Below are 22,744 nucleotides of genomic sequence, written 5' to 3' on the forward strand. Positions count from 1 at the left end.
TCATGGACTGCCTCTTTATGTGACTTGATATTGACTGTTGTTTCTGAGCCATTAATAATTTATTATAATTTTATTTTGTGTTTGCTTAGTGAGACCTTGCTTCTTATTTTGTTTTGTTTTGATATGCCCAAATAGGCTTCTCGTGTGCACTAGTTTGATATTTGACACTTTTTGATCTGTAATGTCCTGTCACCAGGTAGTTGGTTATGTAACTAAGTATGTACACGCTGGAGTTCGTTAAAATTTCCTGTATGGGATCAGCTTGGGTGTGCAGGCAGTCGATCACCAAGTGTGTGATGCAGGCTCTCACCCCCAGTCCTCGAGAGGCATAGGTGATTGGTGCAGGCACTGGACTCTGGCTGTGGTAGGGGATCACGCGGTGAGCCAGGCAGGGGCCAACGGCTGCCCCTAAGAGTGTGAAAGAAAAGCGTGCCCCTATTCTCTGGGGTGAATAGGTAGGTGAGTTTTGCAGCCAGGCTAAGAGCACCCCACTATGTTGGCTGCAAAGATTCGAGGGCACCACTTTTTCTTGAACTCCTGAAGGAGGTGACTAGGCACATTAGGAACTATCACCAGTCCTGAAGACCCTGCTGCAGATCGATAAAAGTGCCTACTTGAAGGGCAGGGCTGTTTCGAGGATCACAAATCTGCCTGTTCACAGCTGAAGCAGTTGAAGCTAAACTTCAGATGTTTACCCTGTTGTACTGTGGTAGTGAGGGCTAACGTTGTTGAGATGTGTCCCCAAAAGTCTATACAGGGGTGTATGGTACTCAGAGTCTGCAGACCCCTGATTTCTGTGGCCAGCAAAGCAGTTGTGCCGACCCTGTGTTCCTGGCCTAGGGGAGCCGGAAGCTTATTTGTTCCCTCTCCAAGGCCAGCAGAATGGGTAAGGGCATCTTTTGGGATCTATTTCTGGCCCAGTGGACTCCTGATGCAGAGCAGGGAGGGAGGCGGTAAAAGGAAGAGAGGTGTTTCCCAAATCCGGTGCAGAGCGCAGAGGTAGAAGGTAAAAGGGGGAGAGGTTTTTCCCAAATGGGCTTTTTTTTTTTTTTTTTTTTTTTTAACTCGCTGCGAAAGGGTGCATGCATGTACTTATCCTAGCCTCTTGGGAGCTGGTCTTCACTGGTTTGGAGTGTCCAAGCAGAATCTCTGCTGCCGGGTCTCTTTCGATGTGGAAACTGCTTATCGAGCATGCGCACAGCACACAGCACAGCTGTTTGCCTGCTTCACTGCGGCCCGGCGTGGCTGTGTCTCTGCTGTGTCACTGCCGCGGCTCTAGCGCTCCTCACCTCTTCCAAACGGTCTTCCTCTCTGGTATGACTCAGATGGATTTCTTAACCTTGCCTTGTTCAGGGCTGCCAGATGTTCACATAGAATCAAATCACTTATTTTTCCAGGTCTTTGTTGTAAGAGGGATATAGGAAGCTTCTAACTAGTCCACCATGTTGACCTCGCCTCTGGATATATAATCCTGGCATTTTTTTTTCTTCAAGGCTTTATATGTGTCATCTGATTGCCTTCTTGCTCTGTGTGGTTTCTGCTGAGTAGTCGGAGCTTATTCTTACTGACTGTCCTTTGTAGATAACTTTTCATTTATTCCTACCCACTCTTAAAATTCTCTCTTTATCTCTGGTTTTGGCAAGTTTACTATAGTATGTCCTGGTGACTTTCTTTTGGAATCTACCTTATGAGGGTTTTGATGAGCATCTTGGATAATTATCTTGTCATCTTTCACGATATCAGGGAAGTTTTCTGCCGACAAATCTTCAACAATTCTCTCTGTATTTTCTGTTATTCCTGCCTGTTCTGGTACTCCAGTCACTCATGGGTTATTCCTCTTGATAGAGTCCCACATAATTCTTAGGATTTCTTCATTTTTTAAAAATTGTTTTATCTGATTTTTCCTCAAATAAGTTGGTGTCAAGTGCTTTATGTTCAGTCTCACTGATTCTGACTTCCATTGCCTCAATTCTGCTCCTATGACTTTCTATTGAGTTGTCTAATTCTGACATTTTACTGTTAATCTTCTGGATTTCTGATTACTGTCTCTGTATGGATTCTTGCAGCCTATTAAATTTGCTATTATGCTGTTGTCTAATCTTTTTCATTTCCTCTATTGCATGTTCTGTGTTTTGCTTAGTTTCCTTCCTAATTTCTTCAAGAGTTCTGTATATTAATCTTTTGTATTCTGCCTCTGGTAATTCCAAGAAATTTTCCTTTTCTGGAAAATTTCTAGATTCTTTATTTTGGGAGCTTGCTGAAGCCATCATGGATTGCCTCTTTATGTGATTTAAAATTGACTGTTGTCTCTGAGCCATCAATAAGTTATTATATTTATTTATTTTATGTTTGCTTACTGTTTCCTGGATTCTTGTTTTGTTTTGTTATGCCCAAATAGGCTGCTTGTATGAGCTAGTTCGATTATTGGCACCTTTGAAGCTCTAATGTCCAGTCACCAGATGGTTAGATCTTTTACTAGGTATGTGAGCTCAGGAGTCCACCACACTCCTCCTGTATGGATTCAGCTCAGGTGCCCAGGTAAATAGCCACCAAGTGTGTAGTGTAGGGTGTCACCTACAGTCCTAGACAGGCATGGGTGATTGGTGTAGCACAGGCATCTGGCTGCAGCAGGGGGACACACTCTGAGCAAGGCAGGGGGCTGATGGACGCCCCTGAGTGTCCAGGAAGAATGCATGTCCCTGTTCCCTAGAGCGTGTAGGTGGGCGGGTTTTTCAGCTGGACTATGAGCACCCAGTGCTGTTGGCTGTAAGGACTGGGGAGGCACCTCTTATTCTTGGGCCCGTATCGCAGTTGGCTAGGTGGCATGGGTGGAGCCACCAGTCCTCAGGCCCCTGATTTGTGTAGATGAAGACCCTGCTTAATGGGCAGAGAGTGTCAAATGTTAAGAAGCTGCCACTTCACAGGTGAAACAGTTCAAGTTAGACTTCAGGTATATAGCCTGTTGTACTGCAGTAATGAGGGCTTACGCTGTTGAAATGGGCCCACACAAGTCTCTTCAGGGGGAAAGGCACTCAGAGTCCGTGGCTCCCTTATGCCTGTGCCTAGGCAAAGGAGCTGTACCTACCCTGGGTTCCTGGCTTAGGGGAGCCAGCAGTTTATTTTTTCCCGTCTGTTAATTTGTTCACTCTCCAAGGCAGGTGAATGGCTCAGGGCGTATGACCAATCCTACTTACGGCTCAGGGGACTCGGCAGTTGCTGAAGTCAGTCTGGAAGCCAGTGCAGAGCAGGGAGCGTGGAGGTAAATGGATGAGAGGTTTTTCCCTAAGTGGGTGTTTCTGATCTGCGTGGTAGGCCGTACGCAAGTACTTATCTTTCGCCTATCCGGGGCTTCTTCTCACTGATTTTGGGTGGCCGAGTAGACTCTCTGACAGTGGGTTTCTCCCGGTGCGGAAAATGCGCCTCCCAAGCACCCCTACTTGCCTGCCTCACTGTTCACTCCCGATCTGATCAGTCCTGAAGGCTCAGGCTCTCGCTGGGTCAGGTCTGGCAACTCCTACCTGCTTCTGAACTGTCTCTCCCTCCCCCTGCCACTCAGTCTGGTTCCTCAGCTATGCTTTAGATGTTCAGAGCTCCTAGATTGTCATATATAATTGATTCACTTGTTCTTTCGGGTCTTCATTGTAAGAGGGTCCACCGGAAGCGTCTGACTACTATGCCATCTTGGCCCGCCTCCTCTCCAATATTTCTTAGAATATTACATCTCTTATTGTTTTCTGGAACTTCAGTGAAACACATATTAGAACTCCTTCTTCTATCCTTCATGTCTCTCAATCTTTCTTTAATATATTCCTCCATCTTTTCTCTCTGTGCTGCATTTTGCATGTTTAAAAAATTGTTTTAAAAAATAATTTTTATTTCTGTAGGCTTTTCAAATTTTAGAGTATTCTTGTTTCAAGGGGATTTCTGATTATAAGGCAAACACCCTTTTGTGGCAATGTGTGTGTGTATGTACTATTATTGTTCCTGGGACCATTTTGTTACCAGGCCTTGTTAGGCCTCTTCCGTGCTCTTCCAAGTGTTACAGCTCTTTTAGCTCTGCTGATAAGTGCCCAGAGGCACCCTGATCTGCCAGCAAGCCTCCTGCCTGAAGGCACTCACCTCTTTCCTTGGGCTGGTGAGCACACCACAGCCATCTCTCTGTGGGCTGGCAATCCCACCATAGTTGTTTTGGGCTGATCTTGCAGTTTCTGTTGCTTGTCCTGCTGCCACCATTTCTGTGCTGCTGGGCTCAGCTGTACTTGCCACTGTTTCTCACCATCTAGTTCCATCTTCAGTGTTGTAGCTCTTTATTCTGGATCTAGAAGGTTCTCAGCTCAGAGGCCGTGGGTCCAAAGGACACACTATGCTTCAGACTCTTCTTGATGGTAGTGAGGGCCCCCTTAAATCTCTGTAGGATTGGCCTTTATATAAGCCTAGCAGGATGGCAAAACTGACTGTCTTGAATTGAATTATGTCCCCCAAAAATGTGTGTTTCAATTTGGCTGGGCCATGATTCTAAATACTGTGTGATTGTCCTCCATTTTGTGATTGTAATTTTATGTTAAAGAAGATTTGGTTGGGATTGTAACAGCCTTACCCAGGTCACATCTCTGGTCCAATGTAAAGGGAGTTTCCCTGGGATGTGGCTTGCACCACCTTTTCTCTCTCAAGAGATAAAAAGGAAAGGGAAGTGAGCAGAGAGGGGGGACCTGAAACCACCAAGAGAGCAGTGCCAGGAGCAGAGCGCGTCCTTTGGACCTGGGGTCCCTTTGTGGAGAAGCTCCTAGTCCAGGGGAAGATTGATGAGAAGACCGACAGAGAGAGAAAGCCTTCCCCTGGAGCTGTCACCCTGAATTTGGACTTTTCGCTTACTTTACTGTGACAAAGTAAACTTCTCTTTGTTAAAGCCATCTGCTTGTGGTATTTCTGTTATAGCAGCACTAGATGACTAAGACACTGACCAATCCCTGAGTAGGACCACAAGGGGCTTGGCTTAGGCAGGGTTCTCTAGAGGAGCAAACCAGTGAAGTGTGTGTGTGCGTGTGTGTGTGTGTGTGTGTATACATATACACATATATATATATATATATCTAGAGAGAGAGAGAGAGTCTCATCTCAAGAAAATAGCTCACACAATTATAGAGGCTGGCAAGTCCCAAATCTGTGGTTCAGGTGTCAGGCTGGAGACCTCTCCTGACTCATGCGCTTGCGGCGGCTGACGAGTCCAAAATCGGCAGGTCAAGTGGAAGGCTTCTGGCTCGTGGGGTTGCAGGAGCTGGCAAATCCCAAGATCTGCAGGTCATGCAGCAAGCTGCTGGCTCATGTCTCAAAAACCCGAGGTCAGAGGATGACAAGTCGGATGCAGGATCCGGAGCGAGCTTTTCCAGAACATCTGTATATATATTGGATGCAGGCCACACTCCCAAGGAAACGGCTTGGATTTCAACTGGGCTTTCAACTGGTTGGCTGCTCACATCAGATCACAAAATGGAAGATGATTATATAATATCTGCCAAACCGCTGAGAATCATGGCCTAGTCAAGTTGACACATAACCTTAACCACCACAGAGCTCAGTCTTACTGGTTGGATTTTCAAGCCCCTGTTTGCATAGTAATTGACCAATCCCTTGCAAGATTGTGGCCCAGCCAATCATTTTTGGCAGAATTACAAACCCAAGACCAAAAAGGCCATATATAAGAGAAACCCATTGCACTGATAGTTTTTATCCTAAAGGTTCAATATTTCTTTTCTAGTTTGTCTATTCTTTTTTGATAGTCTTTTTTTGTAATTTTCTCTTGTATTTCTTGAAACATATTTAAAAAAAAAAAAAAAAAACAACTCATTGGCATTGAGTTGGTTCTGACTCATGGTGATCCCCTGTGTGTTACAGAGTAGAACTACTCCATAGGGTTTTCTTGGCTGTAATCTTTATGGAAGCAGTTTGCCAGGGCTTTCTTTAGCAGAGCTGCTGTATGGGTTCAAACTACCTACCTTTAGTTAGCAGCTAATGGCAAACTACTTGTGCCACCCCTTTATACATGTTTATTTTTAATTCATATGTGTCCAGTTTTAAGTTTTTTCAAGTCTGATTCTGCCATTTGTTTCTTCTGCTGATTCTTGCTTTATACGTTTTGTTTCCTTGTGTGTTTTATGGTTTTTGGTATTTAAGTTCCAGTTCAAAGGAATGGTATCTGTGACAGTTCTTAGGTCTATGGGTTAAAGTATATTCCTCCAGCGAGATTTGCCTTTGCTTCTGGGGCCACTAACAGCCAGATTGGGACTACTTTTAAAATACATTCTTAATCTGAGATTTCTCAGACCATGTAGTTAAGATGAATACTGTGAAGAGTCTGTAAGAAGGCCAGCTGTGGTTTCAGTTTACCAGCGGATTTTTTTTTCCCTGCACCACCCAAAGCCAAGTTCCAGATAGGCAAGTTTCCTTGCTATTTCCCTCTATGAGGAAGAGTTTTTCTACTTTATCTTTCACTTAAGGGTGTAGCCCTTAGGTGTCTTGGCTTTATTCATTTGAAGGGCTCTGATGTGACTCTCCACTTGTGGGCTGTAGGTTTTGCCCCTTGTTCCCTACATGGCTGTAAAATAGAAGCATTAGGTTATAGGGAATTGGTAGAATCTGGATTCCTGGTCCTGTTTTGTTTTAGCCACTGGAGATTTTCCTTATTTTCTTTTCTGCTTAGACATGAACCAAAAAGATTTAGAAATTTAATCCAGCTTTTTTAGGAATTTGGTAGTGGAAAGGTTTTTCAGGGTGTGTCCTGTCTTCCATATTGTGGAAAATAGAAGTTCTTCCTGTTCTGTGTACTTTGTTTTCTCTCTCTTTTTAGAATGGAAACTATTCTGATACTTTTCATCCATCCTTCTCCAGGGTCTTCATTGTTTACAGACTTTAAGAGTTTTAAACTGTGGTTGCTTTTGGCCACCGGTGTCAGTAAACAACCACTGAAGTTGGACCAACAGTTGAATGTGATGTTGGTAGGTCTGGTTCTTTCTCAGAAAATTAGAAAAGTGTATGTGTGTATGTGTGTGCAATATATATATATCACACATACATATATATGTATATATAGAGTACACACATTGGTACATATATTTTTAGTTGTTGTTCGTTGCTATTGAGCCAGCTCTGACTCATGGCGACCCCATGTACACCAGAATGAAACATTGCCCGGTCCTGCGCCATCTTCATGATCGTTGGTAAGTGGATAACGTTCTGTTGTGATCCATAGTTGTTTTTTTTTTTTTTTTAAACTCATCTATGTTTCTCCACAACTGATTGATCCATAGGGGTTTCATTGGCTAATTTTCAGAAGTAGATTGCCAGGCCTTTCTTCCTAGCCTGTCTTAGTCTGGAAGCTTTACTGAAACTCACCCACTGTGGATGACACTGCTGGTATTTGAAATACCAGTGGCATGGCTTCCAGCATCACAGCAACATGCAAGCCACCACAGTATTACAAACTGACCAACAAGTTGTGGATACACAAAAAAAAAAACAAACTGTTGCCATTGAGTTGATTTTGACTCACAGTGACTCTAAAGTGATACAGGCACATGTACATATATACTATATATATTACATATACATATATACACATCTACAAATGAGGTCAGTTACATTTATTTTAGTTTGATTCGGTGATTCTGGGAAATTTGGTTGGTCTATTATTTAAACCCACTTTGAATCCTCATTCATAAGTAGACTAGGACTAGTCACTGAAATATTTCTACTGCCTGTCTCCATTGGTTTGTTTTTCTGTATTTATAGCTTTATAATCTCTGTCTTTGGGATCATAATAAAAAGTTATAGATACTGATGTTTTTCAATCATTAATATGCAGTCTCTTTTAATATTTACATATCTTTGTAGAGTAATTATTTAATTGAATTCTTATATCTTTTGTAAAGGATCTTGAAAGTTTCTATCAACATACCCTATGTTCAGACCCATTATGGTGGTGGTAGATACCAAGTGAACTGATAGTTTCATTTAGCTCCAACATTACATGTTTAAGTATTAAACTTGACACTTTGAATTCCATGCAATGAACTGGAGCTAATTTACCAATGTGAGTTGTAACCCGGTACATGCTACGGCTGCTAACCAAAAGATCGGCAGTTTGAATCCACCACCTGCTCCCTGGAAACTCGGTGGAGCAGTTCTACTCTGTCCTTTAGGGTCGCTGTGAATCAGAATTGACTTGATGGCAATGGGTTTGGTTTTTTGGTTTTATGTATACTGTAGCCATCAAGTTGATTCATATATATTACTACTCTGTGTATACTACTGTGTATATTACTAATCTGCTTTCGGCATTTTCCCAGGTTAGATCAATGAGCAGCACCGGGACGTAGAAGGACGCATTTACTTTTTATCTTATAATTGGCAGTAACATCCATGACCCAACTTTTAGCTGTCAGATTTCATGACTACCACAGACAGCTGCGGTGGAAAATGAATCTTTTTTCATTTCACACAAATTGATACAGAGGCCAAACAAACATATCCTGTCGTGGCATTGTGTCTTCAGTTCACTAATGGCAATTAATTGTTCCAGCACTGTGGCATTATCATGGAGGTAGTTATGGCAGGCACTATATTCTTAATTTGGAATGTCCTTGCTTTCATTAGTTTATTTCCTAATAGTCTGTTGTTGATTTGACTGATGTTTTGTGACAAGTTCCTCTTCTCCACTTTCCTGTGTTATTTAACCAAAACCAGGTTTTTAATAGGCCCTTTGGCTAGGTGCCAGTTGAAAGTGCTCTACCCTGTTTTTATCCCTCTGAAAACAGTCATTGTGCAAGTGCGGTGTTCCCTTCCTGCCTTTAGGGAGATGTCTGTCACATCATTCTTTTGGTTGCATGGTTATTTTGGTGAAGATGGTTGGATACCTTGGTATCTGTAAGGATTTGAATGTTTTTGATCTCCTGTGGCAGTATAAAAACATTTGTGTATACAGTCTTCATCTTAGATTTCATTAACTAGCATATGCTTCCTCTGTCATTGATTATAATGTATAGCAAACTACTTTCACCTTTATGAACCTAGATTATCCATATTACCATACTCAGGTCTGAATTAAGTTGATAGACAAAATGAAGGTTGGAGGAGAAGGGACTTTAAACTCCTTTTGACCTCCTGCAGTTTCTCTTTCAACATCATGCTCAAAGCTGTTTTTCCACTTTATTTTTAACTTTTGGAATAAACAAAAATACTAATGATGCTTTTATGGAGCTTAATGAGAAGAAAATGTTTGAGGACTAAAACCATGACAGAAGTTAAAAAACATATCTATGAAAAAGAAAAGGCCAGAATAAACTCTGCAGTTTTTTCTTAGATTAATCAAAAACAAAAAGCAAAATGTTCAGTTCTTTGTGTCTTGAAGTTTATCTTGGTTCTGAAACATCTTCAACAGATACGCTTTAAATGATGTGATACTCTTGCATCTGCAAACAATCTGAAATCTAAATCATTCTCTTTCCCTCCTTCTCTTCTCAGTCTTCAGCGTAAATGGAAGATATTCTCTGTGCCAGGCACTGTGCTAGGAGCTAGAGATAAAAGGGGCATGATATAGTCTCTGCCTACAAGGAGATTAACATTCTAGTCTGGGGAAATTGACAAGTGAACAGACAATCAGAATATAGCTTAATAAATTCTGTGATGGCAATAACCACAAAGGAGGAGCACATAACAGAGTCTGTGATTGGGGAAGGTTTCCCGTAAGAAGTTAAGTCCAAACTGAGGTATTAAGGATGAGTGGGAGTTTTTCTTCACTAAAATAGAAGAAGAGGGGGAAGGGCAGTTGAAGTCAAGGGAATAGGATTCCTTAGTATTGTGTACACTTTAAGTTGCTGTTGTTTGTTTATTTGATTTGCCTGCTACCTTTGAAGACTGAACAATGTTGTATCATTTAGGATACTTTCCTTTGCAAGTAACAAAATATCCATCTAAAAATGGTGTAAAGAATGGGAAATTTATTAACTCATGTAACAAGAAGTCTGGAATAGGGCTCCTTCAAGATTAGTTCATCAAGGATCCAGGTGTTTTCCATCTTCTGTTTTGCCTTCCTCAGGTAATTGGTAGTATCTCCTCTCATCTCAGGATAGTTGCTGCATCCCCAAGCATCATACTCTCACAGGATGATGTCCAAAGTGGGAAAAGCAAGTTTTTTTTTTTTTTTTTCCCTGCATCCATCAGGAAAGAAAACCTTTTCTCGGACTTCCGCTGCTAAACTTCCTTTACTTCTCATTGGTAGGAGTTGTGTCACATGCCCTTATGTTAACTAGTCCCTGACAAGGGGGAGGAAATTATCATGATTGATTTACAGACTAATTAATATTTACCTCCATGGAATGGGATACTAAGCCAACCAAGCTCATTGCTGTCGAGTTCATTCTGACTCATACTGACCCTATAGGACAGAGTAGAACTGCCCCATAGGGTTTTGAAGGCTGTAATCTTTATGGAAGCAGACTGCCACATCTTTCTCCTGAGAAGCGGCTGGTGGGTTTGAACCTCCAACTTTTTGGTTAGCAGCTGAGTGCTTAACCACTGCACCACCAGGGCTCCTTCTGGAATGGGGTGTTGTTGTTGTTAGGTGCCATCGAGTTGTTTCCAACTCATAGCAACCCTATAGGTCAGAGTAGAACTGCCCCATAGGGTTTCCAAGGAGCTGCTGGTGGATTTGAACTGCCGACCTTTTGGTTAGCAGCTGAGCTCTTAACTACGCCACCAGGGCTCCGCAAGAGATCATTTGGTAGGAGCAATACTGTCTCGGTTTAAACCACAGCTTTCCCAGCTCTGTAACTGCCCCATAGGGTTTCCAAGGAGCAGCTGGTGGATTCGAACTGCCGACCTTTTGGTTAGCAGCCATAGCTCTTAACCACTGTGCCAGCATGGCTCCTCTTGGAATGGGATGGGAAGGTGAAATACCAGAAGAAACTGGGACTCTTCCAACAGGAAGAATAGAATAGCTGTTGTGTAGACACAGTTAATAGACAGCTGACTCATCTTGATTTGAGTAGCAGTTTGTCTTTTTTTTTTCTTTTTAAACCACTTAGCTTTGTACTGGGCTTCCTATTGTATTTGCTTTTTCTATGTGTTTTCTTTGGGAGTCAGGCCCAGCTGTACTAGTAACGAGCAGTGTAATTTTGATTAAGGCATTTAACTTTTTTTGGCCTCGGTTTCCTCAAGTGTACAGCGGGAGCTTTGTAGTCTATCTCTAGGACTTCTTCAACTCTAAAATTTTAGAGGTCCATGTGACCTGCTTGCTTTTCTTTCCAAGACAGACTGATGTACTAGAGAAGACACTTCCTAGCTGTGTGAACTTGGCAAGTTATTTCATCCTCCTGGATTTTAGGTTTATAAAATGGGGATAATGGCTAATTTATAAGGTGGATATATTTAAATGAGATAACATATGCTCATAACATTATTATTATTACTATTTTTCTTTTCTGACAAGCAGATTTGCACTGAGGTAGGCTCTAAGCAAGTGATGGAATCCTGTAGTGGTTTGGTACAGAGGAATGATAAATACTTGTTAAACAGAATTCCTCAAGTGCCATTTTACAAGTAAAATCACTCTCTCACTATGCACGTGAAATCTAGGTGGGAGAGGGATATAGTACCATTATGGTGTTTATACGTATATATAATATATAGACACTAGGATAAAACTTTTTACTTCTTGCCAAAACCTGTGACTTATTTGGGGACTTTTGTAAATCAGACTCCACAAGACAGCATTTGTGGAGATGAGTCGAAATTTAGGCTATAAAAAGTTGTTAATTTCCCATCTTTTTATGTTTTATTGAGAATTAGAATATTCTTAGGGTTATCAAAAATCGTTAAACTAGTGCTGCAGTTTACTTCATAGACAGTCGTATCTATATCTATAATCTATAGATAGTGGGATACCTGGACTTGTCAAAAGCATGACTTAGTTCACAAGATCCTACTTTCATATTGTTGTCATTATGTGCTGTTGAATTGATTCCAAGTCATAGCGACCCTATATGACAGAGTAGTAGTGCCCCATTACTTTCATATTAGAAATGAAAATCTAAACATCAAAGTGTAAATAAATAAAATACCACTTAATAACTAGCTGTAAGTCTTTGGCTACCAGGTATTACATTTTGCAATATAGTGTTTAGATTTTTAAACAGTCCTTACTTGGCCACATCAAGTATACATTTCAAGGAATGTTAGAAATGGACCATCACTAGATGGCAGTCTTTCTCTAGTTATACCATTTGCTGGGTGGTGGAGTGGGGAGGGAGCTACACTTGGTTCATGTACAATGCTGACTAGCAATATTAGGTTAGCGTCTGTAGGTCTATTACCTTTCCAGAATTTAAGACTAGTTTGTTTTTGTTTTTAATAGGTATATAAACTGCTGATGGATGTGTTGGTTAGCACTGAGTAATCAGTCTACAATTGTCTTCTCCTATGGTGGACAATTTGAAACAAAATCTTTAAATCAGTATTTTTTAACTTTGATAAGCAGATGGAAACTGTGGATCTTTTCCCCATAAAAATACATATATATGAATCTTCCCAGACACACAAAATCCACATAAAATCTAGGGAATCATGGATTTCATGAAGCTGATCTGTGGAACACAAGTCTGTGGGATATAGATTAACAACTCTTATTTTAAATATGTGGGTTTTATATTTTATTCTAACTTTTTTTGTTCTCAAGATATTTGAGATCCACTGTAAACCTTTCATGTTATTCAACGTTATTATAATAAAAGAGAATATTAGAATCATAATAGTGCTAAGGAGGTAGAAAATTTATTTACTTCTTTTGAACTGCCTATTTACACTATTTTGAAAATGTGTGACCTTTACATTACTGACTGAACTTGAAAGTGGAGGTGAATTGTAGAAATTTAGAGCTAAGCTTAGTACTTTAGAGGATATGCTTGTAATTGATTGCTTCCAATTTTGTAAATGGGAAAGCTGAGGCTGAGAGAAATTTTAACTGGGTTGGTGAAAGACTCATAGCTAGTTAGTTACAATGTTGAGACCAAGATCACATAGGCAGCTAAAACCCACATTTACTTCCTTTTTTTTTTAATTGGATGTTCAGGGAGCTGGGGAGGTATTATTAATATAAGTTCTGAATTTTTTGATCCTGAAATTTTCTTCTCTGGGTTGTTGTCTTTTGCGATGTTAATGTAGATCTTTGGAGGGAAACACTGAAAAGTTTTACCTAGTAGAAGGAACTAGACTGAATCTAAAATGGAGAGATTGTCTAATTGTGAATGATATCAGCTTATGGCATTTAGATTGATTAGTTTTCTGTGGTTCTTCCCATTTTCTAAGTAGAAAGGAATATGGGTGTCTTTATATGGAAACCTTTCTTTTCCTTCCCTCTGAAAGCGGAAAAGTTAAGCTTACTTGAGATTATTTGAAATGTTAGTGGTAGATTCTGTTTTGTATATTCCAAACAGCTTCTTCCTGCAAGTGGTTATTTTATAGTTGTGTCTTAAAAGCCAAAGCAAGAATTGTTTATAATTTATTTAAGGATCTCTTCCCTTTATTTCAAGGGAAGGAGAATGAACCTGGATTGCTCTGCTTTTTCTGAAGTAAGTGTTCAGAATTTTTACTGGAAGCCAAACTTATCATGTGTAGTATCTATGGTTACTGCTGAGGTTTGGGCAGTGAAACTGACCTGCTGGGGAGAAGAGTGTGCTTGCTGATCCACAGATTAGGGTAGTGATCTGGTACCCACAAATGATAATGGAACCAGAAAATGTTGGCACTTTTTAATGATGAACAAATGTCAAAGATCAAAGAAATCTTAGAGATAATGTTAATCAGTCAATCATTCAGTCAACAAATGTTTATTCACTGCCTACTACCTGCCTAGCACTGTTTTAGAAATATAGTTCTTGACCTTGAGCTTAGAATCTAGTTGGGATGAGTTGGGGTAGAAGAGGTAGACAACAAACTATGAGTGATGAGAAGGAAAAGTCTGTTCAGAGATATAGGGGATCAGCTTTACTAGAATTAGAACAGCAGAAACAACATTCTTGAGGTGTAGAGAAAGTTTAAAAAAAAAAAAAGCTAGTCTGGGCTGGAGCTTGGGGCTGGGGTTGGAGGATGTAGGGCCTTATAAGCCATGGTTAGGATTTAAGATTTTATTCCCTTTGTAAAGGGAAGTCGTTGGAGATAGTTCAACAGAATGATAACATCTAAATTACTGCTTTAAAAAGATCATTTTAACTCTTATGTGAACAGTGTGCCTGTATTGGGGTGGAGGTGGGGGAGATGGGGAGTGCAAGAACAGAGACTGTTAGCAGGCTGTTGCATTGGCCTCATCTGGAGAGAATATAGGTTTGGACTAGGGTTTTAGTGGAAATGGTGGGATATGGTCAGTTTCAAGGTTGAATTTTGGAGGTTGACTTGTCAGGATTTGTTAATAGATTGGATAGGTTATGTGAGGGAAAGCAATGGATTAGGAGTGATTCCTAGATTTTTGTCCTGGATAACTGGATAGTGCCGTTTACTGTGCTAGGGTGGTACTGTGCTACTGTACTGGTGGCGGAAAGATTTGGGGGAAGAAACGGGTTTGGAAGTGGAGATAGGTTGGTGATAAATAATTTTTTAGGTATTGTTTTGCTGTGTTAAATTTGAGATGGATTTTAAAAATCTAATTGAAGTTGTCAGATAGTAGCTGATATTTTGAGTTTAGTGCTCAGGGAAGTGCTCGGAGCTGTAGGTATAGATTAGGAAGCCATCAGTGTTTTAAAGCCATGGGATTAGATGACATTGCTTGGTGAGAGAGCATAGGCAGAGAAGAGGTTTTAGGAAAATTAGAAAGGTAGTAGAGGAGAAGGAGCCCAGAAAGGAGATTGAGAAGGAATGTCGGTGAAAGTTAGTGTGGTGTCATTGAAGTCATAGAAGAGTGTGTTTCAAGAAGGAGGGAGTATTAAACCATAGCAAATGCTATTAGGTAAAGTAAGATGAATACCAAACTGTCTTAGTCATCTAGTGCTTCTATAACAGAAATACCACAAGTGGATGGCTTTAACAAACAGAAATTTATTCTCTCACAGTCTAGTAGGCTACAAGTCCAAATTCAGGACATCGGCTCCGGGGGATGGCTTTCTCTCTCTGTCAGCTCTGGAGGAAGGTTCTTGTCATCAATCCTCCCCTGGTCAAGCAGCTTCTCAGGCACAGGGACCCTGGGTCCAAAGGACATGCTGTGCTCCCATGCTGCTTTCTTGGTGGTATGAGGTCCCCCATCTCTCTGCTCACTTCTCTCTTTCATATCTCAAAAGAGATTGGTTTAAGACACTATCTAATCTTGTAAATCTCATCAATATAACTGCAGCTAATCCATCTCATTAACATCATTGTGATAAGATTTACAACACTTAGGGAAATCACATCAGATGACGTAATGGTAGACAGTCATACAGTACTGGGAATCATGACCTAGCCAAGTTGACAGATATTTTTATGGGACACAGTTCAATCCATGACACAAACTATTGAGAGGTGAGGAAGTAGAAAGGAAGGAGAGCAGAGAAAGGAGAATCGTAGCTAGAGGGACATGTAGTTAAGGGCAGATTTTTAAAAGCCATGTTTATATGCCCAGGGGAATGATCTAGTAGAGAGGGAGATATGTATGATGCAGAAGAGGGATAAATAGAAGTAACTGCAGGAGTACAGTAAAGTTCTTGAGTCAGCAAAAAGGATTGACTGTAGATAAGGGCTAGAATACTTCCATGGTTACGTGAGGGTTGACAGAGTAGGAGTTACAGATGGTTGTTTGATTTTAAGTAGGAAGGGGAGATATTTCCCCGTCTGTTTTTTTTTCTGTGAAGTATGTAGTCAGGTCAGCAGTTGAGAGTGAGGGGGTGGACTTTTGAGGAGAGGAGAAAGTAAGGTTCCTACACATAGTTATTTTGGAGAATACAAAGTGATTTTTCGGGGTAGGGGGCAAATTGTAGTAGTATTATCTAGCAGTATTGAGTGCCCAATTTAAATTTGTAGTTACATGTTTAAACTGAGTGTAGCCAGCAGAGCTATGTGATTTTTTTTTCCAGCAGTGCTCATCTTCTTGGGTACAATCATGGAATAATTGGATAGTTGAGTTTTCTAGACTAGTTTAATTGAGAAACAGAGGTGGAAGGGAGTTGTAATTCAGTCTTTTCATTTTATGATAAGAATTCTATGATGCATATTATCAAACACTCAAAAAAAAGAATGAATGAAAAAGTACAATTTTGGATTTTCCTAAGAATACTCATCTAGCCTTGGGGCAATGTTAATGCGATTGAATTACTTTGTGATTTGTGTTCCTTAAATATCTCATTTCCGAGAAATATTTTTCTAGGTTTGTAATTCTGTTTCTCCTTCTTAGAATTAAATCTGGTGTAATCTTCATGCCATTTTTTTTAAAGGTCTGTCTATGATAGTGAGGAACATGGACGATTCATGGAGAAGCTTGAAACTCGCATCCGCAATCATGACCGAGAGATTGAGAAAATGTGCAACTTTCATTACCAGGGCTTTGTGGACTCTATAACTGAACTACTGAAAGTGCGAGGAGAAGCCCAGAAACTCAAAGTAAGGACCCTAGGAGAGACTTGTTTTGCTGACCCATGCTGGAGTTTCGACTAGCGTACGTTGCAGGTTATATACTAGTAATAAATACTTTTGCATAGTAAGAAAGGAATTTGTACTGAAATATAGATAATTGAGATTATATCTTCCTAGCTAAAAAGAATACCCTTTTAAGTGGAAGTTTGACATAACTACACGTGGATGAGAACCAGTGATCAGTACCAGTTTCTTTCAAACAGAAACTCAGTTGACTCTTTATGTCATCTGTTTCCTTGCTGGATAAAAGCCATCACTGTAGGATGCCAGAATTTTAAGGCATTGCCCTAGAAGTCTTTGCAGCATGCCACCTAAGCTACGGGAAAAAAATCAGTGATAGTTGTGGAGGGTGTTTTACCAAAGCATGAAGATTCTTTCTTGATATGACAGACTCAAATTTAGGAAGGAGCCTAGTTAGCCACATTTTTCTAGTCCCTGGCATAGCAAATTCACTAAACTTAGAAAACTGAATTTGCTTATTGAGCTCAAATCTAGCTACTTCGCTAAATTCTTCTGTTATTTCTAATAATTTGTGTTGATTGTTGTGAGTTTCTTTTATGTAAACAGTCATATAATTTATAAATAATAACAATTTTATTTCCTTTTTTCTAGTCCTTATGCTTCTAATTTCTTTTCCTGTCTGACAGGAATTTGAATTAAAATCCCAAAAAGATTTTCCCTAGGCATGGGGTGAACTTGAGAGTGAATCTAAAACTATCAGAAAACATTGGTAAGAAAAGCAAAGAAACAGCTTTATTGAAGGGAGATGTTGAATTATATTCTAAAGCTACAGTAATTTTAAAAACCCGTTTGGCTGCGAAACCTGACGTGAATGAACATGAAGGCATCAAACTTTTTAATTTATTTTATTTAATGTGAAGTTTTGTGGTTTGCTACACAAATATTAATGTGTTTGCTTATGGAGTGCTGTCTCAGACCCACTGAGGTGTGTTATATGATATATAATATGTACCATATTGTTTCTATAAAATCTCCAAAATTCTGAAATCCAAAACACATTAGGTCCCAAGGTTTCAAACAAGGGTTTATGGACCTATACAACAAATACCCAACCATCTTAAGAAATATAATATTGCTGGCACGATTAAGTCTCTCTTTTGCCCCCTACTCAGTTGCTTCCTCTACCCTCCCCTCCAGAGGTAACAACTGTTTTGATTTGTTGTTAATGTTCTTTAATGCTTCACTATTTGAATTTAAATTAAGTTAGACCTTTCCTCATTCAGAATTAATTTCAGATGAGCTAGAAAGTTAACTGTAAAAAATAATACCATAAAGGAAATAGTAAAAAGTATAGATGAATATTTACATGATTTTGGGAGTGGGCAATACATTTCTAAAGCATTCTGAAACCAGAAAGAAAAAATCGATAGATGTGACAACATTAAAAGGAAAGAAACTTTTCTACATGCAAATTAAAAATTAAAAGGCAAATCAAGAAAAGTATTTACAAATACATATGACAAATGGTTAATTTTCTTAATCTGTTAAGTCCTTAAAAATAGGAAAATTATGAATACTCTAATAGAAAACTGAGAAATATACATTAATATATAATTTACATAAGAAGAAATACAAGGTAACTATAATTTAGAAATAAAAGAATACAAAATCAAACAGTAAGGTGACACCTAATAGAATGACAAAGATGAAAAAAATAATACTTAAGATTGTCGATGACACAGAAGTGGGCAAACCTGGTTAGAGTCTAGATTGTTAAAACCTTTGCAGAGAAGAATTTGTTAATATATATCAATATTTAAAACCTCATGTAGTTTTAAGATAAATTTTAAGGCTGTAGGTATGTGTTCACCCCAGCGGTGCAGTGGTTAAAGCAATTGACTGCTAATCAAAAGGTCGCAGCTTGACACCACCAGCGGCTCAGTGGGAGAAAGATGTGGCAGTCGGCTTCCATAGCGATTTACAGCCTCAGAAACCCTATGGGATCGCTATTATGAGTCTGGATTGCTACTATGAGTCGGAATCGACTTGATGGCAGTGGGTTTGGGTTTTTGAGAAGTGTGTTCAAGGATGTTCATATAACATTTTTTATTATAGGTAAAACTTAAAAGTGATCCTAAAAATAATTTACTAGAGGATTAGTAAAATAAATTATGGTACATGATTGGAAAAAATATACAATATATTGTACAAATTATAATATATTGTAGAAGAAAATCTGATATGGGAAAATGTTAGAAATGTTTGCTTAATATATAAAACAGATTACAAAAATATGAATAATATGATCCTATTTTATAAATGAAAATGCACATACTTAATAGATAAATAATCATTAATAAAATTGGAAAACTTTATACCAAAAGTTATCAGTAATCCCTGGGTAATAGATACTTTTAATGTTCTTATTAGGGTCTTTTCTCTGTATTCTAAGTTTCCTCCAGTTTGAATTGAAGATTTTGATTACTAATTAGAAAATTTAGTGTTAAAATATGTGCACTAAAACAACATTTTCATTCAATATAGGAAAACAATAATAATACTTAAAATCCAGGTTAAAAAAATGACGAAGGTCTCAAATAAGGTACAGGTTTTCACCACCGTCTGAAAGTAGAGTGTTCATGTGAAACCTTTTGTAAGCCGAAAGGTATAAAGTGAAGAAGCAATTACCATTAATTTATATGGGAAAAAATTTTGAGAGTTCTTATGCTCAAAAAATAACCTACTAAATCATATGAAGTAACATATAAAACCTAAAAATTAACACTAACATACAGTAAAAGCAGGAATGATATGACAAATACACAGTCTATATAAAGTAGAAATAACGTATGTACGGTGTAGTTTCATTTACCAAAATCAGGAAGACCGTGAGCACACTGGAAGGCTGAGAGGTGGTGGTGGTTATGATGGGAGCCCTGGTAGCCTAACTGGCAGTGGCACATGGGGCTGGGTTGAAGGGCTAGGGTTTGATTTCCGCAGAAGAGCAGGATTTATATTAACTGCATGCCGAGGGATGAGTACTACAGTTACAGAAATGTCCAGGGGATGACAAGGTGAGGATGTGATCTCGTGAGGCCTGGTGTGTTTGTACGTCACCAGGATTTAATTGGATGTGTCTGGGTCATTGAATAATGGCGGTGGAGTTTGAAAGGAGGAGCTTCGTTGAGCCACTATTGTAAAATGGGCAGTGAACAGTTGATGTAGACACTTTACCTGAGCGTCTAGCTTGCTCAGGAGGAGTGAGGTTTCACCTTTTTTTGTAAAAGTGAAAATACTCTTCAGATTGCTTTTGGATAGCAAAAACGAGTACTGATGTAGGTCTTTCATAAAAGTGAAGTGGCATGAAGTGAACTTTCGAAAAGCAGTGGATACCTGTAGTTGTAAGGAGATGGTGAGGAAGAGGGGATTACAGAGATGCTTGTAAGGTAAAAATGTGGAATAGAGCCCATAACAGAGTGAAAAATGACCCCTGGGTTTCTGGTGAGTGACTTGGTATTTGGTAGTTCTAGTCACTGAGATGTGGGGTAAAATGGGGAGAGTCAGAATCTGATTAAAAGGTTGGATCCTCTCCCTAAAAAAATGTACATGCATGAGAACATGAATTGAGAACAATTTTAAATGACTTCATGGAGAAGCCATAGATTGATTCCTCTAGGGCAGTGCTTTCTAACTTTTTTCCTGTCATGGCACACATACAAAGTGATATTCAAAAGGCAGGCACGTGGGCGTAAACTAGAGGAGGTTTAGGGGGAATATGGGGCTTGTTGAAAAAAAAACTATATTTTCTTATGGATTATACTAAGAAAAATAAAATATAAAATATTAGATTATAGTAAGAATTTGTATAAATCTTCCAAAAACCTTTTCAACATTTTAAAATGAGAAACTTGAACTTGCTTCCATGAACATAACTTTTTTTGCATTTTTATGCTTGAAATGACTACATGTAATTCTGGTCGAGACTTGTAAAGTGATGGCTTCTTTTAATTCTTCATAGGCACTGTTTAAGAGAACTTTTCTCAGAAGTTGGTGATAAAAAAAATGAACTATTTTTATATTCATTTAAAAATGTATATACTATTTGAAATTATTACATTAGAGAATCTTAATAGGGCTTCTTTAATTCATTGGCAAATGTAATGCTGAAATTTTGGATGCTGATCAGCTTTAAATAGACAAAAGTATCCGAAATAAGTGGGGGAAAAAAAAAATGAGGCAACTACCAGGAGCTCTGTGTACTGTTAGTTCCTACCCAGCCATCCCAGGTTCCTGTTTCCACCCTGGGCTGTGTTTTTTTATTCTCCTTGGACACCTGTACCCTAAGCTTCTTTAGCAGTTCCCTGGGACCCTGGTCCATGACGGACAACAGGATGTTTTGTCTCTGGCTACTGAAGTAGTCATAGTGAATTACCTCCTTGGCGGGGCAGTATTGGATATTGCTCATAATGCTCATCAACTGCAGTACCACTTGCTGGTTGATACTTACTTCTCTTCCTTCCATTCCCCTTCAAATTGCTCAGAATGCCCCTGAAGGAATGCCTAACAAGACTGCTCATGCTAGATGCTACCAGTTCAGGGGTTTTGGTTGCTTCAGGTTCCATCCAGTTACTCTGAGGGCCAAGGAGATCAAAGTCTAGCAGCATACCTGGGAGGTTCTGCTTTAGATCCAGACCACCCAGGTTGAAAACCTATGAAACATGGAGTCATAGCAAGGAGTTCAGAAAATGGGAAAGATTAAGTATTAACTACTTTCAGTACTATTTTAACTTACTGAAAACAAACTACATTCTCTTGTTTGCCCATTATTTCTTTTGATCCACTGAATATATATATATATATATTCATATTTATGTTCTTTGAATCAAAAGATGTAGCATCCTAGGCAATCAGTCTAGTTTCTTTTCATTTTTAAGTCAAAATAGTATAGGAATAGTAATTGTCTTTATTAGAAGCAATTATTAGGTTCAATGGATATGCTTTAGAACCATGGTTTACATGAAATGAGTTTAGTGGGCCATGATCACTATTTTTAACAAAAAACTGAAATTAAATAGAATAGAATAGTATTACGTGTATTAAGGGTAAACACTTCCTTGAAAAATTTTTTTCAATTTTTTTGTGTATGTAGGTGTGTGTGTGTTCCTTATACTTGTGTACTGGGTTGCAATGTCAAATGTCTTTCTTACAATGAATTTAAAGTAAAAAAAGTTTGAGAAGTGGTGCCTTTTTAAGGTAAACAACGCTGCTCTAGTAGAGATGGTGATGCTGAGTTTAGCAGTATTTATGGAGTGCTGAGTTTTATGAGATATCCAGTTTGGGATTAAAAAAAAATCATCTAGTTTATTCTTGAATAACTACTATGAGATAGTACTACCACTCAAGGTAACCTGTTACATTTTTATTCACATTGCTTAAAAGCTTTTTCTCATGTTAAGTTGAATCGTGTTTTCTAGTAACATCCATTTATTGGTTTGAATAATAAGCTGTATTTGGGGGGTAACCTTTCTTCTGATAGCTGTTCAGATATCTGAAGGACAGCTGTCATTTAGGTATAGTGTATAGTATCCAGGCATAGTGTATAGTGTCTCCAAATGAGTATTTTTCCCCTCTGGGCTAAAAATACCTTCAACTCTGTTTCATGTGGTATAATTTTAAGTGTCTCTTCAACCTTATTCACATCTAACGTACTTCAGCTTGTTAAGGGCATTCTTAAAACATGGCATCTGAATGTAATTATCGTAGTGTGGTCTTTTTACAGCCTTACCATCTCACTTTTTCTAGACCAGGAATCGGCAAACTACATCTCGCAGGCCAAATCCAGCTTGCCGCCTGTTTTTGTAAATAAGATTTTATTGGACCACAGCCTTGCCTGTTTGTTTGCATATTGTCTATGGTTGCCTTCCTCTACAACAACAGAGTTGGGTAGTTGCAACAGAGACTGTATGGCCTGCAAAGCTTAAAATACTATCTGATGTTTTGCAGAAAAAGTTTGCTGGCTCCTGTTTTAGACAATATTTCTGTTAATGTTGCCTTAGATCAGCATTTTTGGGAGCTACATCACATTTAATTCATATTGAACTCATAGTCCAATAAAAATGCCAAGTCTTTCACCTGTGAT

General features: G+C 39.0%; 1 protein-coding gene across 5 annotated transcripts in view; it reads left to right on the top strand.

Moving 5' to 3' along the window:
• Positions 1-22,744, top strand: part of EXOC6B (exocyst complex component 6B) — a 738,950-nt gene that overhangs the window by 88,445 nt on the left and 627,761 nt on the right. For 4 of the 5 annotated variants that reach the window (XM_023732748.1, XM_004369208.2, XM_023732740.1 and 1 more), the window contains exon 2: positions 16,446-16,611. In XM_023732748.1, the coding sequence (XP_023588516.1) occupies positions 16,446-16,611 (166 nt within the window). The other variant, XM_023732752.1, reaches the window with a different exon arrangement.

Source organism: Trichechus manatus, unplaced genomic scaffold, assembly GCF_000243295.1.
Source record: "Trichechus manatus latirostris isolate Lorelei unplaced genomic scaffold, TriManLat1.0 scaffold00004, whole genome shotgun sequence".
Taxonomy (NCBI): domain Eukaryota; kingdom Metazoa; phylum Chordata; class Mammalia; order Sirenia; family Trichechidae; genus Trichechus; species Trichechus manatus.